The sequence below is a fragment of the Geotrypetes seraphini genome, chromosome 7, assembly GCF_902459505.1.
Source record: "Geotrypetes seraphini chromosome 7, aGeoSer1.1, whole genome shotgun sequence".
In the NCBI taxonomy this organism is placed as follows: domain Eukaryota; kingdom Metazoa; phylum Chordata; class Amphibia; order Gymnophiona; family Dermophiidae; genus Geotrypetes; species Geotrypetes seraphini.
The window spans coordinates 19,590,313-19,607,238 of record NC_047090.1 but is presented as its reverse complement, the minus strand read 5'-3'; the positions used below and the strand labels follow the sequence as shown (position 1 = coordinate 19,607,238).

At 44.6% G+C, this 16,926-nt stretch overlaps 1 protein-coding gene across 2 annotated transcripts in view; it reads right to left on the bottom strand.

Moving 5' to 3' along the window:
• The window catches only part of LOC117363697 (cystine/glutamate transporter-like), a 162,986-nt gene that overhangs the window by 38,367 nt on the left and 107,693 nt on the right, over positions 1–16,926 (bottom strand). For both annotated transcript variants that reach the window (XM_033951830.1, XM_033951829.1), the window contains exons 6-8: positions 13,715–13,814; positions 4,367–4,411; positions 1,976–2,099 (exon numbers count right to left, since the gene is read on the bottom strand). In XM_033951830.1, coding sequence (XP_033807721.1) covers positions 1,976–2,099; positions 4,367–4,411; positions 13,715–13,814 — 269 coding nt within the window. The remainder of the gene's footprint in view (positions 1–1,975; positions 2,100–4,366; positions 4,412–13,714; positions 13,815–16,926) is intronic.

Genomic DNA, 16,926 nt, shown 5'->3' with positions numbered 1-16,926 from the left:
GGGAAATTCTATAATTGTTAGACACCAAGTAGTTCAGTGCTAAGCACAATTCTATAAAAATTAGATCCAATATATAGAACAGGGGTCCCCAAAGTCCCTCCTTGAGGGCCGAATCCAGTCGGGTTTTCAGGATTTCCCCAATGAATATGCATGAGATCTATGTGCATGCACTGCTTTCAATGCATATTCATTGGGGAAATCCTGAAAACCCAACTGGATTCGGCCCTCAAGGAGGGACTTTGGGGACCCCTGATATAGAATTTCACTTACTGGTGCTTAAAGTAGACTTAGGTGTCAATAGGTGTCCTAATCTTAGGCACATCCTATTTATGCCAAGGTTTTCTTGGCCTAAATGTGTGTGCATAAGTCAGGCGCCTCCTGGCACCTAAATCTAAAACATGCATCTATGTGAAAAACATGCCTGCTTTCTGGAAAGTGTCTTGGACTACATGTCTACCTCAAAGTGGTAGGTGCCACCATCCAATTAAGTGCAATTAACGTCAGTTATGTGTTGTTAATTGCCAATTCTCCAAGGACAAGCAGGCATCAAATTCTCATAGCTGAGTAACATCATCAATGGACCCCAACACAGACAGTCATAAAGTGCACTTTCACTTTAGAATTTTAAGACCACTCGTATGTGCTCAATGTCGGCTTGTGGGACCTGCAGTTCTGATTTTTCTGAAGAGCTGAGAAATTGTGTTTTAGAGTTTTCTCTACTCCTGCGTCTATATATAATTTATATATATATGGCGCTATTCGCTATTATATATATCTAAATTATATGTGGATAATGAATAGCACCATATATATATAAATTATATATAGACGCAGAAGTTGTGATAATTTGAAGATCCCAAGTTTATAAATAGTGCTGGAAATATTGATAATTAGAATTTTCTCTAAGCATGTCAAACTTTAGTTTTTTTATGCCTTCCTGTTCATTTTTTCATCAGTTTTTGTCATAATATTTTATTTCTTTTCATTTCCTTGCATTTTATCAAAAATTTCATTTTTTCCCACTAGATTTTTCTGATCTTCAGGATCTTTTCAGCCCATCCCCCACGCTGAGAGTGTCCACTCTTTTCCGGTATAACATCTACTCAACCTCCCCAGGCCATTGAGCATCAGATTGACCTTTTTCTCGCCCAAACATCCAAATCACTATTTTCAAAAGTCAGTTTTAAGATGATTTTCTATGAAGGTCAACTGCAGTGTGTCTAAATCTCAAGGGGACATGTTGGAGATGTGTATGGGGTGGGACTAGGGTGGGCTTATGATTTGAACTTCTTTTTTTTTTTTTTTTGCAATAATGGAATATTGTAAAAACCTATTGTACCAACATAAAGGTGACACCTGCAGGCATGAGGTTGTGGTATACAGTTGGATACAGTAGGTTTTTCATGAGTTTTGGAGGACCTCCCATATAGTGTATGGGAGTAATGGAGAGATGTGTACCCCAGACTTTTTATGTGAAGTTCACTGCAGGCCCCTTAGGGTTCCCCACTACTCTGGGATCTCTGTGTGGCTTGTTTTTTGTGCTTTTTTTCCCTTGGACATCTTTTTTTATTTCTTTGAAAATGATCCTAAAAAATAGACACACTGAGCTAAAAAAAATGTCTAGCAAATGGCTAAATTTTGAAATATAAAGTTGGTCATTTTTCTGGTTTTCTCTACTGTATTTATGGACTTTTTCCCCAAAATGTTCAACATCGGATTTAGACATCATATTGAAAATACCCTTATTGATATACCTCCTTTCAACATTGCAAGGCAGTTTACATAATGAAACAAAGGAAATGGAAATAGAAGAGAATACCAAGGCTTGTTATTTATCATAATGTATGCTGTGTTTTTTTCAGGAGGATATTGCTAAGCCAAAATAATGATGTAACCACTAATAAATTTGCTTCTTATCAGTCCCACATATGTTGATGATACTGTGTGAAACATGGACCAAAATTTGATAACCTACCACAGCCACAGCATCTGAATTCAGAATTTCGTCCACTGTCAGGACTGTGTAGTATGAGATATTGGTCAGAAGGTACCCAATTGTAATGATACTCAGAGATAGGACCACAGTCAGTGGGATAGTTCTACATTTGAGAAAGAGAAAATGGTAAATTGAGCTTAAAAATTTCTCACATTCTAGTCAATTTACCCTCTCCAAAGCTGCCAAGGTGACCAACCTGCTCAGTGGGAGATTTAGGGTCCGCCCCAACCTACCCTGCTCTACCCATTGCTGTGCCCATAAGCGTCCATTGCTCCACCAGGCCCCATCCATTTCTCCAGCCCTGGCACACACGGAGAGAGCCCGGGGATGTTTCACAGTTAACACCCTTCTGGGTGTAAGCCAGTGACAGCTATTACTTCTGGGAGTTCCCGGAGGGAGGCTGTGCGACTGAGGGCTCTCTCAATCACTAAATTCACACCTTTGGGTGGTTCATTATAGTAGGATATCTAATTTTGGACTTGTCTCTCCCCCTTATCCAGTTCTACTTCTTGGGGTTTGGGAGTTCTTGTTTTTTCGTTATTTTTCATCTCCCATCCATTTCGGGTTTTGCTACTATTCTACATATGATTTGTGGCCAGAGGCAAAAACAGTGGCTTCCCTGTCCAGCAGCAGGAAATGCTTCATAAAATGTCATCTTCAACTCTCTGTACATTGTCCAGCTTTGGATCTTTCAAGAAAAGCTCAAGACTATTCTTTTCCTTCCTGCCTATGGGGTATTAATGAGTGCGCCCCCTGTCTAACCGTCTTGATTCTGTACTTTTGTTAATCAGTGTCTATTGTTTCATTTAATGCTGTGTCTGTAGGGTTACAAGACATCCGAATTACCCGGACATGTCCTCTTTTTAGAGGACTGTCCAATCATCCGGATGGCTTTTCAAAACATGGCAATTTGTCCGGGCTTTGAAAAGTATTGAGGTCAGGGCCACATCTGGAGGGTATGCGTGGATGTGACACAGTGACATCACACACATGCATGCATGTGAGACACACTATGTTAAGGGTAGCTCATGTTGACAACTTCCCTCAAGGTGGTGCAGAGCGAAGATTTCATTTTTCATTTAGTTGTGATTCTGTTTTTCATTTTGTTGTTGGTAATGGGGGGAGGGTTGTCATTTATCATAGATTTTTTTTTTTTAAATGTTTTTCATTTTGTTTGTGTGCAGGGGAGGAGTAAACTGGAAAGTTCAAAATGAAGCAGAGAATCTCTGGTACAGAGGGTAGTCCTTAATCAGATGGGTAAAATGATAAAATTCTTCTTAAGAGCAGACTCATAAACCATGAAAGAAGAGATGGTACCCTAAAGCAGGGCCTCGAGGACCACTACCCAGTTGGGTTCTCAAGATTTACACAATGAATATGTATGAGGTTGATTTGCATGTAGTGTTTCCCAGTAGCAAACCTAGACAGCCAATTCTGGGCAGCTGTGCTGGAGAAATGTGATTGTGCAAACACACCATTGAACCCTGCCTACCTCCACCTCTAGAGCTGGGGCTGCGATGGGTGCTGACGTGTCCTTCATCAGAAGTGGTATGCTGGACCACTGCAAGTGGGACAGTTGCTGCAGTCTTGCCCTGGCACCATCACATGCTTGCACTGTGAGAGAGACTGGGTGGGTCTGAACCAAGATTGGGCTGGTTAGGCCTGCCCGTAGCTACACCCCTCCTGTTTCCATTATTTGCAAATAGATCTCATGCAATTTCATTGTGGAAATCTTGAAAACCTGACTGGGTTATGGCCCTCGAACAGGGTGACCAGATTTTCCTTTGGGGAAAATCCAGACCCATGGCCTCGCCCCCCCCAGGGACCGCGCAGTTATGCGCCCCCAGCCCCACCCCAGACAGCATTCACACACGTGGGGACATGATTTAATGACATCACCACATTGCATCCGCGCATACGTAGATGCCCCTTCCTGACGCGATTATGTCAGGAAGCTTTTCAAAACCCGGACAAAGTGCCGGGTTTTGAAAAGCCATCCGAACCCCCAGACATGTCCTCAAAATGAGGACATGTCTGAGGAAATCCGGACGTCTAGTAACCCTACCCTCGAGGACCATAGATGTCCACTCCTACCCTAAAGGATAGATACAGGAAACACAGATAATGTACTGCTCTAAACTGCATTATAGATCCTACCAAAGAGAAATATATATGTTGAATAAATAATGCAGTAAAGTTTTATATTGGAACACCACCCTTAAACTGCCATGCCTTGAGCTCTGGAGTTCAAATCTACCCAATAGGTTTTAGGAGAGAGAGTCAAAAACTCAGTCCTAATACTGAGTTGGAACCGTTCACCTATGGACTAGGCCCAGGACAGGGTTATATAATAAAATAGAGAAGAGTTACCTTCTAGGGTTTACCAGTTCTTCACGAAAGTTGACTGACAGAGTCCTGCAAAGTAAAAAAAATAAAAATATATGGGGAAAGCAAGCAGAGCATAACTTATGGAATTCTTTCCAGCCCCATTGTTTACAATACAAATTTTTATCCTAACTTGACACATACTAGGGATCTAATACCAATACACATACTGTACTTGTAATTTACAGGTTAAATTTGCCATAGTTACAGTGCAAGATTTTTTGATTCAAGCTTTTATCCTAATGTGACACACACCAGAATCTAGTGCCAATGTACTAGATGTACTTTGTAATCCTTTGGTTACTGGCAGGGGAGTTAGGTAAAGAGGTATGTTTTTATTACTTTCCTAAAGTTGAGGAGTTCTTCAAGGGATCTGATCTGTGGGGCAGTCGATTCCAGTGACTCAGTATGAAGTGGGAGTAGGAATGTCATTTGGTGGTTTGCAGTTGAAGGGCATGACCAGGGGGTGTTTTGAGGCATATTTCATCCTGGGTGCAGAGGGACCTGTTCGGCAGTGACGCAACACAGGGAAGGCCTTGGCAGGAGAAGGCCACAAAGCAGCCTGTTTAGAGTGCTGCCGATGCTGCTGTTTAGAGGAAGATATGTCGGTCTCGCGATGGGAGAGTGGCTCTGCTGCGAGGGAGGAAGGGATAGAAAGATGCTGTGCAAGGGTTCTGCTGCATTGGTGGATGGGAGGGAGGGAGGAAAAGATGCTGTTCAAGGATTCTGCTTTACGGGAGGGATGGGAGGGAGGGAGGGAAGGATAGAAAGATGCTGTGTAAGGGTTCTGCTGCATGGGGGATGGGAAGGAGAGAGAGAATAAGATGCTGCTCAAGGGTTCTGCTTCACGGGAGGGATGGGAGGGAGGGATAGAAAGATGCTGTGCAAAGGTTCTGCTGCATGGAGGGATGGGGTGACGGAGGGAGAAATAGAAGCTGCAGAGGGAAGCCACAAGGGGATGGGTGAGAGGGAAGAAAGATGCTGCATATGTGGGGGAGAGAAAGAAAGAAGAAGAATTAGGGTGGAGGAGAGAAAGAGAGAGATGATCATTGTACATGAAAAAAATAAAGAAAAATGGGGAGACCCAATGACCACAGTGAAAATAATCCACCGAAGAAAACAAAAACTTTAGATACAGATGTTCTGGGGATAATTTATTAAACACTGACATTTAAAACCATGAAAACTCAATTTAAAAAGTACAATGATAAAAAATACTGTGATAAAAATCCAACCGGACCCTACATGGTCCGTGTGTCGGTGAACACACCTTCTTCAGGGGTCCTAAAAGGAAGAGGTAATGATGAATAATGATAAAGAGAAAAATAAAAAATGAAAAGATAGAAAGATAAGAAGTGACTGTGATGCTAATCTGGAGCATGCATATTAGTGTCTATACTCGACTGCAAGATAAAACAAGTGAGCCAAGTGTGACATGCTATATACAGAGGCTTGAAATATCGACAAGAGACATGAGAGGAAAAAGTGCCATAGGTGTGTATTAGACAATAAACTTAAGCACAAGAGAAGCCATAAGAATGAAAAGTTAATAGAATGAAGAAACCATGGTGTGTGTCTGATTTTGAAAACATGAAGAGATATGAGACAAAATGTAATGACGAGAAGACATTATACATACCAATGGTTTGCAACCTCACATATAAAGAATTGGACTGAAAACAGTCTTTTGTCTTTAAACTATATAAAAAAGACATCGTATTCAAACATGAAGAAACCATAATAGGACATGAACACATAGAATAATGCAGTTAAAATAACAGTACCATTAGTCCTTCTGTACCATTAGTCCTTATGCCATTAGTGCCTATGCATCATGCAGTTAGTCCTTATGTATCATGACATATTTGTACCTGTCATTATTATTATTTTTACCTCACATGGTTATTAATGCACTGTTATATATGGATTTCAATTTATCATGTCTTACTTTTACTGGCTTTAGTGTCCATGAGCAGGGCCGCCATCAGAAATTTCTGGGCCCCTTACTGAGCAATCCTATTGGGCCCCCCATGCACCCCTTCCCCCCGACCCCCCCCCACCCCCCCCCCTTCTTCCATGGGCCGAATACACACATACTTTTCTCTGTCACCACACTCTTTGACCAAAAGATTTGTAAGCCTGCAACCACGTCAAGGTAGACTCTTTCAGCAGGGCCCTAACTTAACCTAAACTAATCTATACCTATCTATTCTAAACTAACATATGTCTAATACTGAACTAATAACAAACTAACAAACATCTGCATAATAAATAACTAATAAATAATAGTGCTAGTAGCTATAATTCACTTTTGAATATAAAATCTCAGTTAAGGATTTCTTTTGACCTTTGTAGGCCAGAGGTAGATCACAATTGCACAATATTTTTTGTAACAAGTATTAAATGTGTTTTTATAAATACTGTAAGCTTAATAAATATATCAGAAAAAACTACACATCTGAGCGCATATCTGAACATACACATCTGTATGATCCCATCCTCCTCTGCTTGCCTATAGCTGCATCATGCATGTTAAAAATGTACGATATGTTGATATGTGCACCTTCCTTCCTTCCCATCCATCCTCCTCAGCCTGTCCTTACACATCCACAGCTGCATGTTAATGATGATGTATATGTTATGATGATAAATAAGTGCATATGAGCACATCATTAACATGCAGCTATGGATGAATATAAAAAAGAAACAATATTCTGTACAATTGTCAATTTATAAATCAGCGTCTTCTCCCCATTCTCTCTTCCCCATTTCCCTTCAGCGTCCTCAGCCCACTCTCTCTCCACTTTCCTTCAGCACACGCACATAAAACAAGCAAGTAATTTATATCATTTTCATTCTATTCATTCATAGAAATTAAAGTCTAAATAATGCCAGTCACATAACAAAACATGATTTTACAAAAATAATTAGCTGCAGTCAAGCCTGCAAGGATTACTAGATGTCTTTCAGCAGCTCCCCTCCCTCCCTCCCCCTTACCTTTGTGGCCAAGTCAAAATGATCTACCAACAATAAAATTTTAAAAACACAAAGCACACTGTACGCAGATAAAATGTTAATTATTTATATTCCGCGGGTTTTCAAAGAGGTCAAGGCAGATGACTTTATGCAATGTCACCTCAGTAAAACTATACAAAAATAGACAAATATTCCCCCTCCCTTTTTACTAAAACGCGATAGCGGATTTTAGCGCAGGGAGCTGCGCTGAATGCCCCACGCTGCTCTCAATGCTCATAGGCTCCCTGCGCTAAAAAACGCTATTGCGGTTTAGTAAAAGGAGGCCATAGTGCAAAATATAGACAGCATATATAAATTCTCAAAGCAGACACATTTTGATCACTAAAATGAAAATAAAATCATTTTTCCTACCTTTGGTAATTTCATCAGTCTCTGGTTGCACTTTATTCTTCTGACTGTGCATCCAATATTTCTTCCCTTCTTTCAGCCTCCTGTATGCTTCCTCTCCTCCAGACCTCATTCCCTCCCCAAACTTTTTCTTTATTTCACCCTGCCCCTTCTTTCTTTTTCTCTCTCTCCATACCCCCTTTCTTTCTGTATGTCTGTTTTTCTCTCTCTCTCACTCTGCCCCCTTCTTTCTTTCTCTCTCCATACCCTCTTTCGTTCTGTATGTCTGTTTTTCTCTCTCTTTCCGTGCCCCATTTTTCTTTGTTTCACCCTGCCCCTTTTCTTTCTTTCTGGCTTCCTGTCCCCACCTTTCTTTCTTTCTTCCTGCCCTCCCCTATGCCACCACCATTGGGAAAATGCTGCCACCGCCACTGGGGAATAGGCTGCCACTGCCGCCATCGGGAACAGGCCGGCGCCGAGTTCGCCCTGCTTCTCTTCCCCGCGGGGCCAACCAACTCTCGCCACCCGACGTTAATTCTAACGTCGGAGAGGACGTTCTAGGCCAGCCAGGCAGCGATTGGCTGGCCCAGAACGTCCTCTCCGACGTCAGAATTGACGCGAGTGGCGAGAGTTGGTCGGACCCATAGGGAAAAGCAGGGAGAACTTGGCGCCGGCCTGTTCCCGATGGCGGCAGTGGCACTCAAATGGCTAAAGAGCCGCAGTTTGCCGGCTTAGGGAGAACACTGGAGGGTGGCCAGCTGTGCACCCCCTTGGGACGTAAACCCGGGGCGGAGCAGACTGCCCCCCCCCCTGGTATGCCACTATCTGTACCTCACTCCCTCCCTATGACCAAAAATTCTCCTTTCTTCTATTCCCCGTGTACACAACCATCTCTTTCCCTCCCTTCCTCGCTCCCAAGTCCATGCCTTCTGTGTCCAAAAACCCATTCCCTCCCCCACCTCAGCATCTCTTTCCCTCCCTTCCTCTCTCCCAAGTCCATGCTTTCTGTGTCCAAAAACCCATTCCCTCCCCCACCTCAGCATCTCGTTCCCTCCCTTCCTCTCTCCCAAGTCCATGCCTTCTGTGTCCAAAAACCCATTCCATCCCCCACCTCAGCATCTCTTTCCCTCCCTTCTTCCCTCCCAAGTCCATGCCTTCTGTGTCCAAAAACCCATTCCCTCCCCCACCTCAGCATCTCTTTCCCTCCCTTCCTCTTTCCCAAGTCCATGATTTCTGTGTCCAAAAACCCATTCCCTCCCCCACCTCAGCATCTCTTTCCCTCCCTTCCTCTCTCCCAAGTCCATGCCTTCTGTGTCCAAAAACCCATTCCATCCCCCACCTCAGCATCTCTTTCCCTCCCTTGTTCTTTCCCAAGTCCATGCCTTCTGTGTCCAAAAACCCATTCCCTCCGCCATCTCAGCATTTCTTTCCCTCCCTTCTTCTCTCCCAAGTCCATGCTTTCTGTGTCCAAAAACCCATTCCCTCCCCCACCTCAGCATCTCTTTCCCTCCCTTCCTCTCTCCCAAGTTCATGCCTTGTGTCCAAAACGCACTCCCTCCCCCCTTTTGTGTTCCGCGTTTGCCTCCCAGCCCATCTTTGCAACTTTCTCAGCAAAACGGAGCTCGAGCCGAGAGGCTTGTCTCCTGTTTCCTGCCTGCCCTGCCGCACACAAATAGCCGACCGGAAGTATTCTCCGACGTCAGCGCTGACGTCAGAGGGCTGGCTTTGCTTAAACCCTCCCTCCGACGTCAGCGCTGACATCTGGGAACACTTCCGATCAGCTATATGTGAGTGGCAGTGCAGGTAGGAACAAAAGACGAGCCTCGCGGCTCGAGATGTATTGAACTCTGCGGGTCCCCCGTCCAGCTCTCTCCTGTGCACCTGGGGCGGACCGCCCCCTCCTAGGTACGCCACTGGGACCAGCACCGGTCTGCGGACTGGCGGTTGAAGAACTGTGGCCTAGGACCCTGGGGGATCCCGGGCCCCCTGTCAGCTCCGGGCCCCTGAATGCAGGACTGGTGGTACTGCCCTGATGGCGGCCCTGGTTCTAGGACTAGTAGAACCTTCAGATCACACAAAACCAATCAACCAAATCAGATCAGTCAACAGCCAGAGCAACAGCAGCAAAATCTAGAGCTCCCTTTAGTCAATAAGAAGCAGCTATAGAATCACAGAAATTAAGACAAGAGTAACAACAGAAAAAAGCAGAGGCTATAGCTGCTGCTGCATGCAGGAAAGCAGAATTAGAGAAAGCAGCAGCAGCAGAGGCTGCTGATGCTGCATGCATAACATGACCATTTATTTTTTCCTCAAAACGAAACAGGATAGGACCCCCTCTCCCCCTCCCCTCCTTCACTCCCCCCCCAGGATCCTCTCCCGGATTCCCCCCTCCCCGGAACCCATTAAAACTAGTGCAAAATATAAACAGCAGATATAAATTCTCAAAACTGATGCATTTTGATCACTAAATTTAAAATAAAATCATTTTTCCTACCTTTGTTTGGTGATTTCATGAGTCTCTAGTTGCATTTCCTTCTGACTATGTACATCCTTTCTTTTTTTCATTTCTTTCTTTCTCTCCCCCCTTTCTTTCTTTCTCTCTCCCTGCTCCCCCTTTCTGTCTTTCTCTCTCCCTGACCCCCTTTCTGTATTTCTCTCTCCTGCCCCCCCCTTTCGGTCTTTCTTTCTCTCTCCTGGCTCCCCTTTCTGTCTTTCTCTCTCCCTGCCCCCCTTTCTGTCTTTCTTTCTCCTGCTCCCCCCCTTTCAGTCTTTCTTTCTCTCTCCTGGCCCCCCCTTTCTGTCTTTCTCTCGGGCCCCCCCCCCCCCATGCCATCGCCATCTATTTCTCCAAGCTACCTCTGCACTATCAGTCTAAAACAGCAAAGACATTTAGAAGGTGTCAGATTTATTTCAGCCTGTCTCCTTCCCACAAGCAACGGTCTGGATTCCAGGGCTGTGACCTTCAGTGCTCCCTATGGGATTTCTCAGAGAAAACTTTAGCTTTGTCCTTGTGCCATTTGTGTAGGCTACATGTCTACTATTTCATGACAAACACAACTGTTTTTGCTGGTGGGCAGAAAAGGAGCTGGTGGTCACTGGGCAAGAAACAGGTCCTGTTCTGGCTTCTGCCTTCCTCTACTGGAAAGTCCTCATCGTGTCAGGACCTGTGGCTAGTATTTCATATCCATTCTCTTCCCTGCATTATCTCTTTTAGCATTATCAGGCACTCTGCTAAACTGAGGCAAAGAGAGAGAGAAAAAATATGCCTCCCTGCCCTCCCCCCTTCAAAGTCGCCACTGCCACCACAGTCCCCTAACTTTTTCTTTCTTTCTCCCTGCCTCCCCCCACACTACCGCCACAAACAATTTCTCCCTGCTTCCCTGCCGACGCAGCAACAGGACTAGCCGAGGTGAATGCAGCGACTGCACAATGGCCAGCCTAGAAGCCTTCCCCCAACATCAATTCTGATGTCAGAGAGGAAGTTCTGGGCCAGTCAGGCAGCGATTGGCTGGCCCAGAACTTCCTCTCCGACTTCAGAATTGACGTTGGGGGAAGGCTTCTTAGGCCGGTCGTTGTGCAGTCACTGCACTCGCCTCTGCTGGTCCTATTGCTGTGTCGGCGGTGAATCAGGGAGAGAGGCCAGGTTCCGTGATCGCCTGCCTCATTGTCCCCATGCACAGCTTCGGGATGCTCTCTGTGAAAATGGGACATTTTGACATCCCGAAGCTGTGCATGGGGACAACAGGATAGGCGAGCCAAAAACAGGACGGTCCCGTTCAAAACAGGATGTATTAGTCACATTATGCATGCAGGAAAGCAGAATTAGAAGAGGCAGAAACCACCACAGTGCACAAAAAGGCAGAGCTAAATATTGCCTTGAAGGTGTTCCAGCACAAGAAAGAAGCAGTTGCTATCAAGGCAGAAGCCAAGGCCCTTGAAGCAGCCACAAGGCCTGAAGGTGGGGAGAGTCAGCCATATCATAGCAGAAGATTCTGCCCTGTGCACCATAGAATATGTAAAGGCCCAAGCAGGGCCGGATTACCCAATAGGCCAACTAGGCACGTGCCTAGGGCCCGAAATAGTCAGGAGGACCCGCTGAAGGGCTCCCACCCGATGACAAGAACACTGGCCCCCCCATCGACGGGCCCCCACCCGACAACAAGAACGCTGGCCCTCCCCCTCAGCATCGACCGACGGCAATGCAGCCAATGAAGCTTGAAGAAGATCCCGTGATGACTGCGTCTGCCGGAAGAAGTAAGTGACGTCAAAGGGGGGTGGACCGGCAGACGCCGTCATTGCGGGATCTTCTTCAAGCTTCATTGGCTGCATTGTCATCGGTCGATGCTGGGGGGGAGGGCTGGCGTTGTTGTCGGGTGGGGGCCCGTTGCTGTGGAGGGAAGAGGGGGGCCTGTTGCTGTGGGGGGCGTGTTGCCATTGCTGTGTGGAAAGGGTGGTGGAGGGAGAGAAAGGGGGCATATGCTGATGGAATTGGTGTGTAGGGAAAGGGGGAAAACAAGGGGGAAGGATACTGGATGGATTTAGGTTGGAGGGAAAGAAAGTGGGCTAATGTTGATGGAATTGGTGTGTAGGAAAAGGGGGAAAACAAGGGGGAAGGACACTGGATGAATTTAGGTTGGAGGGAAAGAAAGGGGGCAGATGCTGATGGAAGTGGGGGAAAGAGAGTGAAATACCAGACCATGGGAGTGTGGGTGTGGGAGAGGGAAGGGAAGAAGAGGAGAGGATCATTGGAGGAGGGAATGGAAGAAGATGGATGCCAGACCAGTGGGATTGAAGGGAAAGATGGAAGGGGGTGGCATACAGTTTCTGGAAGTGGCATACGACAGGGTAGTTGGGAAGAGAAACGGAGAGATGATGGGCCCTTGGGTGGAGGGGAAGGAGGGAGAGATGCTGGATGAAAGGGTAGTTGAGAAAAGGACAGATGGTGGATCTGGGGATGATGGGGTCCATTGCCGAAGCTGCGGATATGGACATGAAAAAAAGGAAAGATGTCAGACCTCCGAGGGAGGGAAGGGAAACGGAAGGGGAGGACAGAGATGGAAGATGGATGGTTAGCACGGAGAAAGAAGAAAACGACAAATGGGCAGGACACCCTGGCAAGCGAGTTATCAGAAGACAACCAGAACCTGGGACCAACAAAAGGTAGAAAAAATAATTTTATTTTCTGTTTTGTGATTACAATATTTATTTTGTTTATACCACAGAGCTGGTATGGGGTTGGAGATGTTTTAACCCTATATGTCTGCTAAGACTAAGCCTTAGTCATGTAGGGGTCCTTTTATTAAGGTGCACATTTAGCGTGCGCAAAAGCAGTTTAGCGTACCTTAATAAAAGGAGCCCTAAGTATCTTAATTAAAAATTTGACCTGCGACTTAGCCTTTTTTCAGATTTTGGCCCCTTATGTGATTGAGTTTGACACCCCTGATGTAGAGTGAGGCAGTTAGGCAATATAAATTTGGTTATTAATATAGACTTATATTTCGGATAGTATTACTGCTTTACAATATAGTTGAATGCTTTTATATACGTATTGAAAGGGTTCAGAGTTAATGTCCTGGGTAAGTAGGTGGGAAGGGAAGGAAGGGGGATTTCTTCAGAGATGTTTGGGGGTTGTATAGAAGAAATACTGTGCACTAATCTTTGTTTGTTTTGAATTAAAAAAAAAAAAAAAGAAATAAGTGGAAATAAAAAAGTAAATAAGAAAACAGATAAATGGGGGCGGGGTATGGGCAGGGTATGGGCGGGGCAGGCCCAGGGGGGCCCAGTGTAATTGTGTGCCTAGGGGCCCTCAAAGAATTAATCCTGCCCTAGGCCCAAGCCTCAGTGCAAGAGAGCAATCACAGTCTGACTTAAGTTATTCTGTGAGCATTTCAATGAAATATATACAGAATCAAAAAAAGAAATGATGGAACAAAGAGAACACAGCAGAAGCACCTGGTCAGGGTTACCTACCAGCCCGAGTAAGAAAACATGCCAGCAAAAAAAACCAAGGGAAGTTTGTCTAATGCCAGGTTGCTGCTGTCAAAGGCATCGTGGAAGTTCTCAAAATGACCTACACAAAGCAGACACAGCAACAAAATTAGCAAAGTCTTTCGGGCTTACTTTTCCATCACAGATGTCCTGCTAGATCACCAGAAATGACATACTGTTACTACTAGTTTGACTGTTTTTGCTTGATCAGCTGCTGTAGTATGTATGGAAAGTTTCAATGAAGTTTAACATTAAGGGGGTAGTTACTAATTTGCATTAAAAAGATAACATACACTGCATAATAATGAGACACAAATGCATGCAAAGTATATCAAATAACATAGCTCGAAATGAACTTCGAAAGCTGCCTTATTTGTGGAAAAATAATGCCAGCTTTGAACTGGGGTTATTTTTCTTCACAGAAGCACCAGGGCATCTTAAAGGTACTGGTTGTAAAAGAAGTGCTGCATAGACCTCCCTCACCCCCAGATTAGACTTGCCCCCTTCCCAGAAAACACCCCCACTGCCCTCAGATTAAACCTCCCATTTTCCTAGAATATAAACTAGATGCCCTTCATAGCGCACTCACAACACTCTCCCCTGCCCCAAAGATCCTAGCATCTAGTATAGTGGTTCACAACCCTGTCCTGGGGACCCCCCAGCCAGTCGGGTTTTCAAGATATCCCTAATGAATATGCATGAGAGAGATTTGCATATAATGGAAATGACAGGTATGCAAATCTCTCTCATGCATATTCATTAGGGATATCTTGAAAACCCGACTGGCTGGGGGAGTCCCCAAATCAGGGTTGAGAACCACTGATGTAGTGGGTAGAGCAGGAGCGATCCCTAATCACTCCAGCCTCATCAAGTGCTGGGTTAAAAGGATCAGTTGACCCCTAGTGGTAGTCATGTGGTACTATTGGAAAGGGTCAAACTGCCAAATAAGCACTGATGGGGATGTCTGCCACGGGTGGGGGGGGGGGGGGCAATCTAAGCAGGGAGGAGGGAGGGATCATATATTACTTCTTTTACTACCAGCCCATTTAAAGATGTTCTTGGGGAAGAAAAATAACACAACTTGTGAGAATGAACACAAGTTGCAATATTCATTTTCCAAGGGAGTTACTAACTAGAAATAGCTAAGAAGAAAAAAAAAACATTTTTTTTTTTAGATTGAATCAGGTTGGGCAGACTGGATGGACCATTCGGGTCTTTATCTGCCATCATCTACTATGTTACTATGTATGGTACTGAGTTACCGCAAGTTAGTAACACCCCTGGTAAATTTAGCTGCAAGAAAATGCAATATTATACCACATTTTAGTAATTTCTCTTATGAAATGGTTAAAAAAATACATTTTTCAGACTAATTCCTTAAAAGTTTTCTCTTCTATTTTACTTTTACACTTCTGCTTTTAATTTTATTGCACATGAATTTGTATTTTAAAATCAACACAAGGAGGATAATTTTAGAAAGGCTTTCTATGCTAGACTGATTTAATTTCTCTTATCCACTTGTTATGCCACCTTGCTCAAGTATTAAAGTACAATCATCAAATATACAATTTGAAAATAATCACAATAATAAACAGAAAACAAAAGAAAGAAAATTAGTATTTTAATGCCTACAAAATGACTAAACACGCAGTTGCACCCAAAAAAGTCTACTTTTCTTCAGAACAAAATTCTGAACAAATAACCATGAGGTCAGGATGCAAAGGAACATACAACTTTAGTAGCACTTATAGGTTTTGCAGTGCCCTATCCAGTGACATTATGCCGGCGCAGAGCGAGGGCAGAACGCTCAACTAAGTGGCTTCATTTAGGCCAAAAAAAAATCTGTCATAAATTAAACTTCATAACTATAAGATAGCTGAATATCACCGCTATAATGTGGAGGAAGAGTTCAGAAAGGATTTACAAATCAGAATTCAGAAGTCCAGTTTGGAACATCTCAAGTTTCACTAGTATTTTACAAGAAGGATTTGCTGATCTAGAACCCTCTTCTAAAATATATAGTGCTCATTTTTCAAAGCTACGCTACTAATTAGTTGCACACTGAATACAATGAAGTACGTTCTATTCCCATGGGCTTATTTTCTTTCAGTGCACACTAATCAAGTTTTATTAAAATTTAATATGCTACCCCAGGGCCAAGGCTGTCTTCAATGGTTACATTTATAATCAAAAGAAGCTAAAATTAATAAGTAAAAGGTAGAAATTCATTTATTCTAGAACAGTAGAAGATGAAAAGAAACTAAAGTTCTTGCTAGTGAAAGTATGCTGGTCCACAGGGCTCCCAAGCTGAGAACAAGGCATGAAAATTACTCCCCCCCCCCCTTTTTTTACAAAAGCGTGGAAGAGGTTTTTAGTGCTGGCTGGCGCGTTGAATTCTCTGCGCTACTCTGATGCTCAAAGGAACCCTTTGACCGTCAGACGCAGCACAGAGCATTCAGTGTGATGGTTGGCGCTAATAACCTCTTCTGCGCTTCTGTAAAAAGGGGGGGGGGGTAAGGGCATTCTGAGGGGAGATTCAAATTGGTGGACGTCTAGCGGTCACAATCCAACTGCCTATTTCTTCTTCATAATTTTTTACCCCTCAGTGCTACTCTGGGACGGTGTGGTCAAAAGCGCGCCGGGACAAAGGCGCGCCCAGACAATTGAGCGCAGCGCACGCCGCTGCGCCGCTCTAAATTACTGTTTTTAGTGCTCCGATGGGGGGTGTGGGGGGGGAACCCCCCCACTTTACTTAATAGACATCGCGCCGCGTTGTGGGGGCGTTGTGGGGGGTGTGGGGGGTTGTAATCCCCCACATTTTACTGAAAACCACTTTTTCCCTGTTTTTAGGGCGCGATGTCTGTTAAGTAAACTGGGGGGTTCCCCAACAAAACCCCCCGTCGGAGCCCCTAAAAACTGTAATTTAGAGCGGCGCGCGCTGCGCTCAATTGTCGGCGCGCACTTTTGTCTTTTGCGCCGTTGTCTATGAACCCTCTGGGACACTGTTCGTTTTCTTTGGTCAGTATGCCTCACACTAAAAGAAAAGGAGTAGTGAGAGTGCTTGACGTCTTCGCCTCTCACCGACTCAGCAGACATTGCAGCGTTTTTTTGAACCGCAGACAGCAGCTGACCCCCGGTCACCCCAACAGCGGCAGACTTCCGCATTGGCTCAGAATGAGGGAGCACTCGAGCCA